This window comes from Crinia signifera, chromosome 3 (genome assembly GCF_055691185.1).
Source record: "Crinia signifera chromosome 3, ASM5569118v1, whole genome shotgun sequence".
NCBI lineage: Eukaryota > Metazoa > Chordata > Amphibia > Anura > Myobatrachidae > Crinia > Crinia signifera.
The window spans coordinates 99,158,501-99,176,025 of record NC_139219.1 but is presented as its reverse complement, the minus strand read 5'-3'; the positions used below and the strand labels follow the sequence as shown (position 1 = coordinate 99,176,025).

General features: G+C 42.7%; 1 protein-coding gene and 1 pseudogene across 1 annotated transcript in view; one reads left to right on the top strand and one right to left on the bottom strand.

Moving 5' to 3' along the window:
* THBS2 (thrombospondin 2) overlaps window positions 1-17,525 on the top strand; it is a 94,752-nt gene that overhangs the window by 48,108 nt on the left and 29,119 nt on the right. The window contains exons 7-14 of the mRNA XM_083176275.1: window positions 2,759-2,852; window positions 3,140-3,310; window positions 3,414-3,590; window positions 4,039-4,212; window positions 10,967-11,094; window positions 11,181-11,333; window positions 12,249-12,467; window positions 13,703-13,810. Of these exons, the coding sequence (XP_083032401.1) occupies window positions 2,759-2,852; window positions 3,140-3,310; window positions 3,414-3,590; window positions 4,039-4,212; window positions 10,967-11,094; window positions 11,181-11,333; window positions 12,249-12,467; window positions 13,703-13,810 (1,224 nt within the window). The remainder of the gene's footprint in view (window positions 1-2,758; window positions 2,853-3,139; window positions 3,311-3,413; window positions 3,591-4,038; window positions 4,213-10,966; window positions 11,095-11,180; window positions 11,334-12,248; window positions 12,468-13,702; window positions 13,811-17,525) is intronic.
* Window positions 2,359-2,466, bottom strand: LOC146066123 (U2 spliceosomal RNA; annotated as a pseudogene).

Sequence of the window (17,525 nt, the reverse complement as noted above, 5' to 3'; positions counted from 1 at the left end):
TCCTGCAAGTATGTTTCGCCTGTGTTCCATATAACGTGTATGTAGGGTTCTGGTGGTGCGGCCCACATATTGTAGGCCGCATCCACAGTCTATCAAATATATAACATATGTCGTTTTACAGCTTAAAAAGCCTTTTATCTGATGGACACTTTTATTCGAGAAGGAAATAAATTCCATACTCTTTTGTTCCCCATACATACACGTATGGCACCTACTGTTTCCACATTTATGGAATCCAGCAGGTAGTTTAGAAAGCCAATTTTTACTTTCTTTTATATTCCCCTTTTGATTCCCACCTTTATCTGAAAAATGACTACTTACTAGTTTAGATTTCAAATTTTCCCCTTTTCTGAATATTACATGGTTTTTTGATCCTAAGGTTTCTTTTAATAGTGCATCCTGTTTGAGAATAAACATGTTATTATTTATAATTTTTTGTATTTTATGTGCACAATTATTATATTGCGTTATAAACGCAACATTTCTATTTTCTGCATCTTGTTTAGGGTTTTTCTTCTTCCTGCCTGTGATGGATGTGGCAAGAAGTTTCTCCCTATCTATTTTTATAACTTCCTTATAGGCATTTTCAACTAGATCCTGTGGGTACCCCTGTTGTTTAAAGGACTCCATCATTTCTTTGGATTGTTTCTGAAATGCTACTTCAGAAGAACAATTCCGCTTAATTCGGATTATCTGGCTCTTAGGTATATTCCTTTTCCAGGCTTTGGCATGGGCGCTGTCGTATTTCAAGTAGCAGTTTTGGTCCACTACTTTGACAAAAGTTTCTGTCTCTATCTTATTTTCCCTGATGGAGAGCGCAATATCCAGGAAGCTAATATTGGAAGTGCTGTGAGTGGAAGTGAATTTTAAACCATAATTATTAGTGTTAAGACTACTAGTGAATTCTGTGATTGAATTAATATCCCCATTCCAAATAATAAACAAATCATCTATAAATCTGCCATAGAGGACCAGGTGGTCACCGAGCTCGTTCCCCCACACATGTTCCTTCTCAAAGGCTCCCATGTATAGGTTCGCGAAGCTCGGCGCAAACCTGGTCCCCATGGCAGTCCCCCGTGTCTGTAAATAATATTGAGTGTCAAATAAAAAATAATTGTGCTCTAAAATAAAAGTGATAGCTTGAGTGATAAGGTCACGTAGGGGGTCTGAGATCCCACTATCTGTTTCAAGAATCTGTTGTATTACCTCCACCCCTTGTTTTTGGGGGATATTTGAATTATGAATATGTCATACATATTCATAATTTTTTTAATTTAATTTTACTTGGAGCCCGTGTTGGTGCTCCAAACACCCAGTGAGTGACCTCAATCATGCATAGTTGGCGTACAGTACATACGCATCGACCCTATCCCAAAGAAGAAGGGCCCTGTTACTCTCCTAACCCCTCTTAGCCAAAAGGCCCAAGAGGGCAAAATAGGGATTGGTGGGTCCTCCTCTAGAAGCTTGGAGAGAACCTCTTCCCTCAACCCCCAAAAGGGTTAGGGCGGGTAGGTCCTTCATGCCGAAGCTTGGAGAGACTCTCTATGGGTTTCCCCCCGCCTTGCGGCTCGGGGTCACCCTTGGGGGCCATAGCTCTCCCCCAAATGAGAGCATTGGCACATGGGGAGCGAAAATCGTGAAAAAATGGACACTTTAGAGGTGTGAAGAGCAATAAATAAGAACAGAGACCCTAGCCGGAATGTGGGGTGGGGGTGTGAAAGATTGTCCTGCCCCTGCTGAAAGGCCCAGGGCAAGGATGTACAATGCAAACTTAAAGGGAAGTGCACAGTGTTAGTGCCAAAATGTGCTGGTTGATACATCAGTGAACATTGAAGGCACCTCCGAGTTTCCCGGGAGGAACAGTACACCTCGGGCTCTAAGCAGCTGGGCAGTCAGTGTCCGACCAAAGGTTTCTCCTCTCCTACCTAGGGTGTTTTCCAATGGGAATGGATACTCGACCAAGTTTTTCCATTGACTCCCTTGAGGTTTGAGGCCCTCTAGGAAGAGCAATCAACTCAGGCCCAGTGTTTCTCGCATCCCAAGGTCAAGGTACTAAGCTGGGCTTTTCGCTGTCTCCCCATCAAAGTCTACAAACCTCTGGAATTGGAGCAATCTACTCAGTCCCAGCATTCCCCGCTCCTTGGGAATGGATACTAGACCAGCTTGTCACTGCCTCATCCTTTAGGGGCCACAAACCCTATCAAGAGAGTCACCTACTAGGCCAGGTGTTTCTCCCCTCCTGAGTCCCTACCAGTGGGGGGATAAGATGGCTATCCCCTGCCCCCAGCATATAGAAGGTACTCAGCCAGACTTTTCCCTGCCCCGCGCAATGAGGGCCCCCCCCCCTCCGCCCAGTGGAGCAGTTACTCAGTCCAGCCTTTCTCTATCCTTCTGCCAGAAGCGTTTCACAACCACTGATAAGAAGAGATACTATACTTGATCTTAGCCAAAAAGCAGAGAAGCCATACACATTAATAATAGCCTATGCAGCAGTCACTGAAAATACATATGATATACTGTGTGTATATATATATATATATATATATATATATGTGGTAATATGGTATATATATATATACATACATGGTAATGGTAATCTCCTTTGTGATAGTGAACCAAAGTCATTGGGCCACTATAAAAATGTATTTTATGGTATAAGCAGTTTTTTCCACTCTATAAAATTCCTTTTTCTTTGGCTTCTGTGTCAGTGGAAACTCTGAGACCCGATTCAACCTGTAATTTTTATTTTGTCTCACAGAATTACAAAACCGTTTGCCAGCAGATCACATGCCCGACTGTGAACTGTGACAGCCCAACATTCATTGAAGGAGAGTGTTGCCCTGTCTGTTTCTGTAAGCATCTCTAGTGTACTCTTATATTTTTAGGGACTCATTCCAAGTTATGAGTCTGTTTCCTGTTTATCAAACTATTTCATTTATTTTAATTACTAGTACTGTATATGTTTGCCTTTATTTTACATTTGCTCAGTGACCGATATTTTTATGTTGGAAATAGTAAGATTCCCTTTTTTCTTTACACCTTATATGTAGCGGTCATTTTATTCATTTTCTAATTCTTTCTAATTTATCTAGCAATAAATGTTATCATTTATGGGTTGTTGTCTTTTTGATTTTATTAGCGAAAGATAGCGAGGCTGGCTGGTCCCCATGGTCTGAGTGGACCGAATGCTCTGTAACCTGTGGTTCTGGAACACAGCAACGTGGAAGATCATGTGATGCTACCAGTAGCACGTGTGCCGGCTCATCAATCCAAACCAGAACATGCAATTTAGGGAAATGTGACAACCGCAGTAAGTATTTAAAGTGTATCTTTAGTAAATGGTGGACCATGAGTTATCACATTGTAATGAGCTTTTTCCCTCTCACATTTTGAACAACTCTTTTCTTTATAAGTACGCCAGGACGGTGGTTGGAGTCATTGGTCTCCATGGTCGGCATGTTCTGTGACTTGTGGAACTGGCAACATTACCCGTATTCGTCTGTGCAACTCTCCCAAGCCACAGCTAGGAGGGAAAGACTGTACGGGAAGTGGGCGTGAAACAAAACAGTGTGAAGGAGTACCATGCCCAAGTATGTGTTTGTGACCAATGAATCTAATTAAATGTGTGTGTGTCTGTGTGTGTATATATATATATATATATATATGCATATATACAGTATATACTGTATGCAATTTAAACATATTGGTACATCTGCAGCATAAGGATTAACTTGTATGCACAGCATTGTATTAGCAAGGTAAAAATGAATAGTTATCCTATTAATCTGAATAGAGAGACAAATACTTAAATATTTTTGTATATAGTTGATAACGCTGAAATCACCAGCTCACAAGTATATAGGTAGAATCAACTTAACTTTGTTTCTAATTTGCCAGTGTGCCAGCAACGCTTGCACAACATCATTAGCAAATCACCATTGAGGGATACAATTTGAAAATTGTGCTCAGAATGTACATTGTATGGAAATGTGTAATAAATGTTTCAAATGACAGAAATGTTTTTTTCTCAATTTTCAGTTAATGGTAAATGGGGCCCTTGGTCACCATGGTCTAGTTGCAGCGCCACCTGTGCTGGAGGTCTCCGAGATAGATCCCGTCTTTGTAATAACCCCAAGCCGCAATATGGAGGGAAGAAATGTGCTGGGGATACTAAGGAAAAGGAGATGTGTAACAAGCAAGATTGTCCTATTGGTAAGTTAGTTAAACTAATAAATGTGGGAATTAGTTTTATCATTACCAGTGAGCTCTAAAATTCATTAGACAGTAATAAAAAAATTCTGTCTTGCCTCTGTTTTTCTGGTGGGGAGCCAGAGCAGTTGGCATACTAGTCAGGACAATTGTCTATTAATTAGCAGCTTCAGTGTGCTGTGCAGAATTCTTCCTGTCTGCCACTGCCTCCCCCTGATGTATTTGAAACCAGCGAGAACTCTGGAATGGAAAAGGGGGGGCCAGTTGTGGAATGACAGACCTCTTCTCAGTGAGTAATTAGCATATCGGGTGCACATTTTAATCGGTCCCAGGTGAGGTTAGTGGGAAAACGTAGTTTTTTTCATTAGATTTCTTTTACTGTTCAGTAAAAGTTCAGTATTTCTTTTACTGTTCAGTTGTTTAGTTAAAACAACCTCCAGTGTGACAGTTGCTTTTAAATGTCATGTTAGTAGATTTTGTTTCAAATGCATGTGTTTTGCTTTAAGTAAATAAAAAAATAGTTTGTGATCAGGACTATGAAATGGGTAGGGGTTTCTAAAGTCTACAGTGTTATGATCACTATTGGTCAACAGTCCAAGGTTCACACATCAAAAAAGTTCAAATGGATTAGGTCGACATGGTCAAAAGGTTACAACAAGCAAAAGGTTGACATGGAAAAGGTTGACATGGATTTTCACTTTTGTGTGTATATGTCAACATACAGATGGGGCAGGACTCATTCTTGCAGGTGATGGCGATGGTGACGCTAGCCGCCATCCCCCGCCAGCCGCCATCTGTACAGCCCTTCCAGTGGCGCTTCCATCGATTCCCCCGGGTCACCGCTGGCCTGTCGGCGGTGACCCGGGGTCCCCGCCGCCTCCCCGCACCCCCCCCCCCTAACCCTGTCCGTCTCCCTGAAGTGGAGACGGACAGGGTTCCCGTCTTCCCGCCGACGGAAACTGAGACGCACGCGCGTCTCAGTCAGATGGCGAGCCGGGCTGCTGGCGGATCGCCAGCGGTGACGTTCTGGCAATTCGCCAGCCCCATCTGTAGGTTGACATGGACACCATATAAGTGTACCGCGACCCCTCGCATGGCACATTGCGCTGGACAAGCTTCAGGCACGTTGTCACACTATTTTATTCTCCCTCTATTGCCACTGGGATGGTAAAGTATGAACAATTTGGTTTTAAAAAAAATCATTAAAAACTCATGTTGATCCTTTTCCATGTTGACTATTTCCTTATATCAACCTTTTTACCATGTCAACCAATAGTGGTCGAACTTTTTGACTGTCAACCTAGACACTGTCGGCCTAATGACAGCATCCCGTAGGTTAATTGACTCACAACAAAATGAACCCAAGAATGTCTGTGTGCGCATGTGCATGTGGTACGGAATATTGATTGTAAGCTCCACTGGAGCAGGGACTGATGTGAGTGTTCAAATATTCTCTGTAAAGCGCTGCGGAATATGTGTGCACTATATAAGAAACTGTTAATAAATGAATAAATAAATATCCGCAATATTTAAGTACTACACATGGTGCCTCTCAGCTAAATTCACTATATACAGCAGTCTATAGATGTATTTAGAGGAAGCCTGATACTGGCATACATATGTATGCCCAGTGGTCAAAATACTGATGCCAGCATACTGAAGAAGGGAATCCAACAGGGGTCAGGTTAGAATACTACCGAATGCCGGCATCCTGACCGCTGGGATGCCGATGCCCCCCAATACCCTAATGTATTTTTCCAACAGTAGTTTGCAAACCAGTTACTGTGTGCTAAACAACAGGCTAACACCAAGTTTGGGAGATACATTTCTTTCTAAATAATACTAAAGCACTTCTGATGACAATGCCATTCAATCAAACGTTGTAATGAATGCTCTGAAACGTCTGTATGTTTATGAGAGCTGGGATATGGAGCAGCTGCTTTTATAAATTCCAATCTCAGTGACAACATGCTCGTAGATGTGCTGTTCTTCTTAAAGAATGTGCAGCTTGGTGCATACCACATTGGGGTTTATTCTAGTTCATTCTTTCTGACAAAATCCTTCTTAGATGGACAAAACCATGTGCACTGCAGGGGGGCAGATGTAACATGTGCAGAGAGAATTACATTTGGGTGAGTTATTTTGTTTCTGTGCAGGGAAAATACTGACTGCATGATTTTACACTTCAATATAGATCTCACTTTGAAGAAAAACCCCACCCAAATCTAATTCTCTCTGCACAAGTTACATCTGCCCCACCCGCAGTGCACATGGTTTTGTCCATCTAAGAAGGATTTTGTCAGAAAGAATGAACTAGAATAACCCCCATTGTGAAGAACAATATTAAAGTTTAGGCTTCATTACAATTTCCTGAAAATTCCCTGAGTTGATTTTCGGAGTCTGTGGGTGAAGGCTAAACATTCGGATTACTGGCAATGTCAGATGTGGTCACTGAAAAACTAATTCTGTGAAAGCTGATAAGGAAGTGAGGATAAAATATAGCTCAAGGGCAGAAACTTTATATTTCCTCACTTCAATGTAATATTACAGTAATATACATCATAACCACTGAAGACATACTGACTGCATTTTGTATAATGCATCAGACTAAATGTATAATGACGACAAAATGGATGTAATTATGAATTTTGAAATGTACACAAATCAAACTTTGTCTCGAAAAATCAAGTGGTTTTATAGGCGGGGAGTGGGAGAGAATGTTGTGTTATATTATACCCAACAGCAGGGCTAAACGCCGTTTTATGCTACTGATATTGTTAATGGTATCCGGCTGGCTGAAAGACAATTGGCCTGATTCAGACCTGATCCCTGGGCTGCAAATTTGCAGGCCGAGCGATTATCGATGTTCATGCTTACGGCCCGTATTACGCATAAGCGAGGCAATCCTTCAATAATATCCTGCTCCTTTTTGATTTCTGGCTGTATCCAAGCTGACTGACAGAAAGCCGGTGTTTTGGAGGTAGAAACATTTTCAGGCATACCCATGCATTTTATGGGAAGTTGTGTAACGTCAGCTCCGGTCCCGATCAGCTTGTTTCTGGGGAGTATTCAAGCTCCCGCCGCTATTTCCCCTGTTGGAGGTCTTCCCCGACAGCATTGAACTGGGATCTCCACAGAATGTGCCCGAGCAGTCAGGCATGTTCAGCTGAGATCGACCAGGAATTGTCGAGCTCTCGGCTGCAGCTCGATGATTTCTGGCCGCATCTCAAGTCCATGCCCCTTTTCAGGTGGTTTGCAGGTGGGAATCAATTAATCCCGCCTTCCAAGCTGACGTAGAGCTGGCCGAGTCATGAAGCCGGGTTAAATACCCCCCTAAGTCTCACCTGCCGAGCAGGTCCTGGGCTATGTGCAGACTGCACACACTGGAAAAATCATTTGATTGTGTGTGACTTGTGCATGGATTTGCAGCTAATTGCAGGGCTGCTGTATTTTTTGGAAGCCGTGCTGAGCAATTTGCTGGATGGGGTATACCTGATCGCAGGACTACAAAAATTAGTAGCCCACCGAACAGGTCTGAATCAGACCTAATAGGTTGATACCAAAAGGTCAAAATGCTAAAGGTTTTCATTGACAGTCGACACAAGCAAATGGTCAACATGAAAAATCAAAGGTCGACAGACTTTGATCCATTTTTTTGCCTTCAGACTCTACCATACAAGTGGAAACCAATTGAGAATGGTCAAGTGTGCTGAGTGCTGCAGTAGCAGAGCAAGGCACCTGGGCCAAAACATGGCAGAGTCCACAGCTTCAGGTGTCAACATTTACATAGAAAATGTGAAAAACATGTTGCCCTTTTTCACGTGTCAACATTTTCCATGTCGGCATTTTTCATATGTTAATCTTTTGTCAGTCTTGCGCATGTCACCCTTCTGCTGTCGACCTAATTACTGTCGACCTAGACAATGTCTGTGAGCACTACCACACCCGTTATTATCGCACTTGTTTTGTGAAGCTACTATATGTGGTTTTTTGAGCTATATATAGCTGGTGAGACAGATCCACTGAACTTAAACTGTGGAGTGATTGGTGACTGCATCAGTAGCATAAAAATAATGATAGAATAAAACATAGAATATTGCTAATTTTCGTGATCTGAAATATTGGGATCTATTCATCATCACCTACTGTAATTTATACAATAGCAGGTTAAAAAGAGAATTTTTACCTCCCTTTACACAGGGTTACATACCTCCCATATTTCGCTAAGCCATTGCTTTGACATAATGAATGTGGGGCGGGTCATAGAGGGGTCTTCCGATAGCATGTGCCTTACCATTTTAGTTCCCGCTATGGCTTGTGCACCATCATTTTGTTGTTGAATCATCTGAATTATCTGAAAAACCAACAAATCTGTTATTGCCATGAAGAGAGCTTTTCGAATCAACTTCACATTGAAAAACCATATTGCTATAGGTTGCAAATTTCTGGGCCACAGATTCAGCGTGAAAATGAAAACCACCTGAAAGACCATGGAGGGTTGGGATGCCAGAAAATGTCAACGCTGTTAGACAGTCCATTGTGCAATCTCCCAAACGTTCAGACAATAAACATGTTTATGCTTGGGGGTTGTCTGGTCAAACTGTCAGGAGAATTGTATATGCCGATCTTAAGTTCCATCTGTACAAAATTATAGCTGTTCAGGAACTTCACGACCTGGAAGAACAAAATGGTTTGTGACTATATACACTTCAACAAATTCCTGCAAATGCAATCCTGCTAACAAGTGACAAAGTTCACTTTCATTTGTTAAGAAGCGATTTTTGTTTTATGGTAGCAAACAATCGTCATCAGCTTAATTGTATGCCTTTGCGCAACCATCCTGTCACTGTTTGGTGTGCTATTGCAGATTTTGCTGTTTATGGCTTTTACTGGAAACTTACAGAACCTGGTAATCCGGATGTGCGGTTTCAACAGGATGGGGTCAACGGTCTAACAGCGGGAAGGTTAATGGAAGTTTCGTGAGAATTTTTTCCAGGGCATTTGATGTCATTATGTAGTGATATTGGGTGGCCTGCATGTTCACCTCATCTCACCCCTTGCAACATTTTTCTTTGGGGCCACCTGAAAGCTGAGGTCTACAAACATCAGCCAAGACCCATTCATGAGGAGTAGATTGTGCTTCTTGTCTGTGTTGAGATTCCAATCAATTATCCATTTTCGAACCGAGAGGCCAGGGGCTACATGAAGGCTGCTATACACCAAATTGTAGCGTTAATGCCAGAAATAACCAAATGTGGATTGCGAATTAAGGCCACCATCTGGATGATATATTCAAAACCAACTGAAATAAACAGTAGTCCATGCACTTTGAGATTATGTACTAAGATTTTGAATAACATTTACTGTACCATGCCATTTTTATTAGCCTTTAAAATCTGTGAGGTGTTAGCAGCACTCTGTGTTATATTAAGTCTGAGGTAAGATTAAGGTAAGATCACTCCTGATCTGGCCTGCTGTCCTTATACACTAGTTTGGGGACCTATATTTATCAAGCACTGAAAATGCAATGTTTTTTGGAGCTTGACTGCAGGAGCATTTGCCATCTACAGATTACGTTTGTTCCCATACCATGCTCCTTTCCTATTGGAAGAAATCCAGGTTGCGAAGAGTGATCTGTTTGGACTCCTCAGACACTGTCTGGCTCCTTCCACCAAAGCTCACGCATGTGTGAACGGGGTCAAGCAAGTGCAGTAGGATTGCTAAAAACAGACTTGGCAGTGCAGAGTATCACTGCTACTACAGTGGTGGTGGAAAGATTTGTGGAGACAGATGATTTTCAGATCAGCTGATTCCACACCAGAGCCATGTTGAATGGCTCTGGCAAAACTTATTTTTCGGCAGCTGATAAATAGCCTGCTTTCGGATGCCACCAACCTGTTGAAAATTGAATCCAATTTGATAAAAAGGGCTCTAATTGAATAGCCCTGGACATTGAAGTCAGAGGCTACAATTCTTTTTTCACACCAATTAAATTTTTTTTGTTTAATTGAATTCCAAGTTTAATTGAATTCCTCTTAGGTGTGTTTTATCTTTTGATTTTTCAGCGCACTGATTAGATGCCAAATGATCATTTTGAAAATACAATAGCTGTGTTTATAATAAATATGCATTTTTTCCACACCCAGTGATATTTGTCCTGTCCACATTCTCCCTGACCTCACTACCCTTACTATTCAGGGCATGCAGTGGCTACAGAGGTGAGGCCGGGGCCATAGCCCCAGCACTCCCCAATAATGGTGAGAATGCAGAGGCAAGAGCAAACATAGGGCCTTATTTTGGTTCATTCTTTCTGACAAAATCCTTCTTAGATGGACAAAACCATGTGCACTGCAGGGGGGGCAGATGTAACATGTGCAGAGAGAATTAGATTTGGGTGAGTAATTTTGTTTCTGTGCAGGGAAAATACTGACTGCTTTATTTTTACACTGCAATATAGATCTCACTTTGAAGTAAAACCCCACCCAAATCTAATTCTCTCTGCACATGTTACATCTGCCCCACCTGCAGTGCACATGGTTTTGCCCATCTAAAAAGGATTTTGTCAGAAAGAATGAACCAGCTGACCAGCACATAAATAGAGATTATTACCTGTAAAAAGCAGCACGAGGATATATGGTGGGAGGACCAGGTACAAGCTGTAATCTTAGATACCTATCCACTAAATTTCCTGTTACTATCAGAGAAAGCTTTGTGGACAGACCGAGTTTTTATTTTTATAAAACATTACATTTTGCAGATGGTTGTTTATCAAATCCCTGCTTTCCTGGAGCCGAATGCAACAGCTACCCTGATGGATCCTGGTCATGTGGCTCATGCCCTGTTGGCTATATTGGCAATGGAACATTTTGTGAGGATCTTGATGAGGTACAATATAATGAAGAGCATATGAAATGGCAGTTGTGTCACATTATAGAAATACTTTATTAAAAATATTATTTATTTACTTATAGTGTGCACTGGTTCCTGATGCTTGCTTCAAAATGGGTGGCGTCCACCGATGTGTGAATACAGATCCAGGCTTCCACTGTCTGCCATGCCCACCTCGCTACAAGGGCAGTCAGCCATTTGGTGTTGGATTAGAGGTTGCAAAAAAAGACAAGCAGGTAAGTGAGGCCTCACTATAACTATCATCTGTCTACAAGGGCCTTAGAGGGAGATTTATCAAAGCTTGGAGCAAGTTAAGTGGAGAGATATAGGGCGGTATTCAATGCCACAATGGCGGTTTTTTTACGGTGAGGATGGCTTTTTTCAGTGAGGAAAAGCCATCCTAGTCTTCAAACCCCCTCGCCGTATTCAATGTTAGGGAGAAATCCTTGCTATTAGAGGATGGCGATGATCCCCTTAAACGGCGAGGAGTGAGATGAATACTTTGACAGCGAGCTACTGTATCAGCACTGATTACCGTCAGAGCATTGAATACCCCTCATAAGTACCAGCCAGGTAGCTTTCAGCTTTGTGTTTGAAAAATGACAGCTAGGACCTGATTGGTTGATACTTTATATTTCCCCAGGCTTTGATAAATGTCCCCCTTATTTGTTAATGTTAAATGTGTTCCCTGTAACCTAAGGCTAGACCTGCCTTCCAGTTTACCATTGCTAAACATAAAGGATAGTAAGGGCAGACAGTAGCATGTCATTAATAGGTCAATTTGCTTTGTTTGGGGTAGCTGACACAGAGTCATTAATCTCCACACCATGTTTTCTAGCTCCTTCGAGGAATCCTAATGAAGAGCATCTGTCAAAACAGTATCACATTGTACATATTTACTGTGAAGAGTGACAGGTCCTCAGTGGAATGTAGGGGGCAGAGAGACCTTCCTATCAGACAGGACTGGAATGTGGACAATTTAGGCAGTTATGTGTAGAAAGGTTTTTCTTTACATAAAAGGTTTATTTGTGAAGCCCATGGAAGAAATACTATTCTGTAATAGGAACATTGCTAATGTGATATTCATCTGCACCGGGATGATAATGCATTGCATAACAATAATAATAATAATCATCATTATCTATTTACAGGAATGTGAACCAGTAAATCCCTGCAAAGACAAAACTCACAACTGCCACAAGTACGCAGAATGCATCTATATTGGTCACTTCAGCGAGCCATCCTTCAAGTGTGAATGTCGAACAGGTTATGCAGGGGATGGCATTATTTGTGGTGAAGACTCTGACTTAGACGGATGGCCCAATAATAACCTGGTGTGTGCTGCCAATGCTACTTATCACTGCAGCAAGGTGAGAATAACAGAAAATGATCAAAGTAACCTCATGAAGCTGACTTCTCCTAATACCAGTTAACTCCATATATTTTGTACTGTATGTTATATCATATTGAAATTCCATGAAGTACTTTTTCTGCCACCAGATAATTAGAATATAATAGACATGTCTGTTGAATTTGATGAATAGCAGAGAACTGCTAGGGTTTGTGCCTCTCATTCCTCAATCAGACGCAGGGCAAGATGTACTAAGCTTTGAAAAGTAATAAAATGGAGAGTGATAAACAACCAACCAATCAGCTCCTACCTGACATTTTTCAAACACAGACTGTGACAGTACAGGTAGGAGCTGATTGGCTGGCTGTTTATCACTCTTCATTTTATCACTTTTGAAGCTTAGTACATCTGGCCCTCAGTGCCAGGCAGTTTGTGTTGGTTTCCAGTAAAGCAGGGAGACAAATGGGAATGGGGTCTTTCTAGGCTAGTGAGTACTTGTACCTCTGTGCCTCTCACCAAAAGAGTCTATCAATCCTGTGTTTAAAACAGGATGGTTTATGGAAACCTGTAACATGGCTTTCATAGACCATACTGTCAGAGGTTTGTGGTACACAAACCTCTGACAGTATAGTCTTCATATGCTATGGAAGCCATGGTACCGGCAACTCCGCAACCCTAGTGGTCCTGCTATAATAAACAGGAGCATGTATAGCATGCACTCGATCTCTTCACATTCCTGTTGTCTGATATGTTGCAAGATATGCAGTAACATAGTATTTATATAAATCTTCTGTCAAACTGAAGCAGAGTGAGTGTAGTCAAAAGCATATATCCATTTGTTTGTGCATCTGCACATGCGATGGTGGAGATGGTGAGGCAGCACTCGGATCTGCGATGCATGCAGGACGTACCTTCTCCCCAAAGATGCATCCTGTGCATTAGAATATTAGGTGCTGTTTCCTTTCACTGTGCAATACATACTGTACATCCCTGAATGAAGGCCCTTATCTAGAACAGCATTTACCTCAGAAAAAAAAATGCAATTATATGTTAAGGTGCCCATATACTAGGGTGATTCACATGCGATTTGGTCACTTTTCATGTGAGTGTGGCGATAAATCTGATGCAATATATTGCATGCGATCCTGTCGTCTAGTCGGCTCAAGGGGGGGGATCACATGTGACGTTGCACAAGTGTGTGGCAAGCTTTAAAATGTTGTATCTCCTTATCTTATCAGACTTCTTTCCTTGCAGGATAACTGCCCGCTACTGCCTAACTCTGGACAAGAGGACTTTGACAAGGATGGTGTCGGTGATGCTTGCGACAAAGACGATGATAATGATGGAGTAGATGATGAAAAGGTAAGGGCGGATGGAATTACTGACGTGACACATTGGTTCTTGCGCCTAAACTGTCTGGATGGAACACATGCATATGAAACGGTATTAATCTATCTGGCAAACTAATGTAATGCAAGTAATCTAACAGGACAAATGTCTGTATAAGTTAACAAACATTATTGGGTAAATTTACTAACATGGGAGTTCTATTGAAGATGGGATGTTGCCGATAGCAACCAATCCGATTCTATTATCTTCTAGAATTTACTAAATAAATAAGAAGTTGAATTTCATTGGCTGTTATGGGCAACATCCTGTTTTCAATAGAACTCCCATCTTAGTAAACTTACCCCTAAGCAGGGGAATCAAAAGGGGGCAGCTCACTCCCCCCAAACACTCAAAAAGGTTCCGATGCTGAAGGCAGAGAAGGGAGGCGCTAGGCTGGAGAAACATCTCCCCGCTCTGCATCCTTGGTGCTGGCAGTGCTGCGCTTGTTACACTGTAACAGGTAGATGGTAGCCTAAAGCCCCTGTCCACCAGCTAATCTCCTGTCCCTCCCTCCCCCCTAATAGAAGCACAGACTAGAGAGGTTTCTGCATACATAGCCTGCCCTGAATTTCTGTACGCACAGTCTGACAGAAAGTACAGCACCCTTCTGGTAGGGATGGCCATTGGCCATCAATGATTAGAAGTCTGCGATGGTTTATGGCCTATGTCGAATAGTTTTGCCATTGATGGGAGAGAACCAGATGGTTTCCCACCAAGTCAAGCATAAACGAATAGTTTAGGGTGGACACAGTGCAGATGTGCAGTGGGCAAAGCACCACTGGCACACACCTAGTTACGGCCCTGGACTCTCATATAAGCACATCTTGCTTCAGGTTACAGTATGCCATTTGTATTTCATTAAGGTCTTGGCTTTGATGGCTTTTTGTATGACTTGTGGCATGTGTAGGCAACCTGGGGCACTCCAGCTGCCGGGACACTACACATCTCAGCACGCCCTGCTGTAGTGTTCGTGTTAGGGAATGCTAAAACTATGGGACTAATTCTGGTTGACTCAGTGACTTGTGACCTCAGCCGCCCACCCCAGTCAGCCGCTCACCCCGGGCACACTTTGTCCCCTCTTCATGCCCATGGGAACACCCAGTGTTTTCATGGGGATTCCCATGTAATGCTGGGCGTTCCCATGGCCCAGCGCCACCACCGCCCCCATCCCTCCCTCCCCTCTGTGAAATGCACATGCGTATACCCCAATCATCGGGGCATTGGCCAATTTCAGTTCACAAGAACCGGCCCCTATGTCTGTCCATGCTGGGATGTAGAGTTCCACAGCAATTGCAATGCCAGAGGTTGCCGATCCTTAACCTAAAGAAGGAGTAAACATATTTAAAGTCATCTTTATGCAGAAACAGAGAAAATTCGAAAGGATTAACACACGTTCTAGCACCACTATAAATGACACTTGGATACATCTTTCCTGCAGGCGCCTATAATATTTAAAGAGACAAATATAGCCAAATACAGTAATTTAGTAATGTTTTTCTTGTCTAAAAGACAAATACATTTACAGGAGCAGTGATTATTCTTGCCATCAGGGGTTTATTAATGAGTCACAGTCATTCTATGAAGTGAGTCTGTGGATATTGGCACCAGTGACATTTTCTTGGTGTAAAAGCTAAGTAAAGCGATAAGCAATGAGGGCTCCCCTTCATTCAGATACTAGTGTGCACCTAAGCCCTTCTGCACCTATTATAGATACAGCATCCCATTAACCAGTACCGTGAGGCAGCCAGCACCCTGAGGCAGGGGGCGGGGCTGTCGGTGTGATGAAAAAGGTATGAGATGGGACGGAGCTATGAGGGAAATACATTGTTTGGGAAGTGCAAGCGAAATTGCGTCATTGTGGTCATGCCTTCATCATGCAATGCCAGTATTAAAGGCATTGCACTGTGGTGAATGGGGCTACAATGACGCAATTTACGTCATATGGCCCCACAGAAATTGTGTGTGGGGGGTCACAGGAGACTGGCGGCAATGCAGGGACCTTTCTGGGGAACTGGGACGCAGACACAATTTTCAGGAGCCTCCCAGCCAATCCTGAAATAAACCTTGTTGAAAGAAATTCTATTTATTTCTAAACCAAAAGTTATAAAAGTGATTTGACAAGTAAGTCTCAGAAAGATATCTGTTAAAGTAATAAGAGTGTCCCTCTGTTTTCCTGGAAATTCAGACAGATCCAGTTGCCTGCTGTCTGCTGAGACTTGGGTTTAAACCAGACACTTTTGGCCCTCGGCAAATGTCTACTTATTATAACTAGTAAATCTTCTAGCATGTGCAATGCTCTTGTTTTTCTGTGTATTACTCAATCAGATAGCCAATCATTTCATCACTGCATATCATAGTACTGCAAATAAAGCAATAACTATGTCATTTGGAGCAAACAGAATAGCTTAGATACGGTAAGAGAGATAGCATTGTGGCACGCTGAGGCGGTTGGAGAGCTGCAGGTAACACATTAATTAAAGATGCACATTTTATTACTGAGATAGTAACTTTTCCATTGTTCTATTTGTGTTTATAGAGTTCTCTTTACTTGTTAAAGGAGCAGGGCCAGATTCACTATGGGGTAGATGTAGCGGCTGCTCCAGGCCTCTACATAAAACTAGGGATATCATCATGACAGCATGATGATCACCAGTTGGCCACATGGTCGGCCATAATCTATTTTCAAGTTTTAAAATTGTATTTCTATTTTCCACACATATTCTATGTAATTAGGGAGACATTGGGGCTTATAGTGTATGGGTTCTACATGGCTACATAGCATTGGTCTCACCACCTCCATACTTGCCTACTTTTGAAAAATAGTTTCAGGAAGATTATAGTTGGCAGTGCCCCATTAAGGGGGGGTTTCATGCTCCACCCAAGTTCCATATATTTGCTTAAATGCTTGTTGCAAGATATTTCTAGATAACATTAGTAACTATATTTTTTGGAAAATGTAGCAAGTATTAATAGTAACAGCTGCATTAAATGGGTTAGGAGAAATCAAGGATATTTCTCCATTCCTATTTCAGGGAGTCACCTGTGGAATTCATGACGGTAGGCAACTATGTAATAGACCCTTGAATATTTCGAGCTCCAAGCCCATGAGGCCCTTAACCCCTTGAGCGGTGGGTTTTGCTGGGGCAGGACAAACCTTCCAAGGCAGGTTTGTCCTGCTCCAGTAATACTCACCACTGAAGGGCAGCTGCTGCAGCCACTGCCTTCTGCAGCAACCCCTGCTTCCTTGGGGTTGCTGCTGGCTTTGGATGGTAAGGTTCGGGGCACCACTGGCGCACCACCTTTAGGGTCCTCCCCCCTGTCACTCCCCTCCACCGGCCAGTCTGTACATCGAATCACCTGGGCTCCCCTGCCACTGACACCATTCTCAGCAGTGAGCAGGCCCCACTTGGGGAGGTTCAGGATGCCCAAACTCCTGTGCACTCCCAAGCAACCCTGAACTCTCCCGAGAGGGGCTGTTATGAATCGCAGCAGAGGCAGCAGCGATCCGGAGTCTGATCCTTGGGGGGGTGACTGGCCTGAGTGGAGGTGAGCAGCGCGGCTCAGCCCAGAATATTTCTGGGCATATCACCGAAGTGGTTATACTGGCCTTGCAGAGGAAGGTGAAATCATCTCAGGAAGAGCTACAACCAGGCAATACCTTGCATCTTAAAGCCTCTGGAGGTCATTC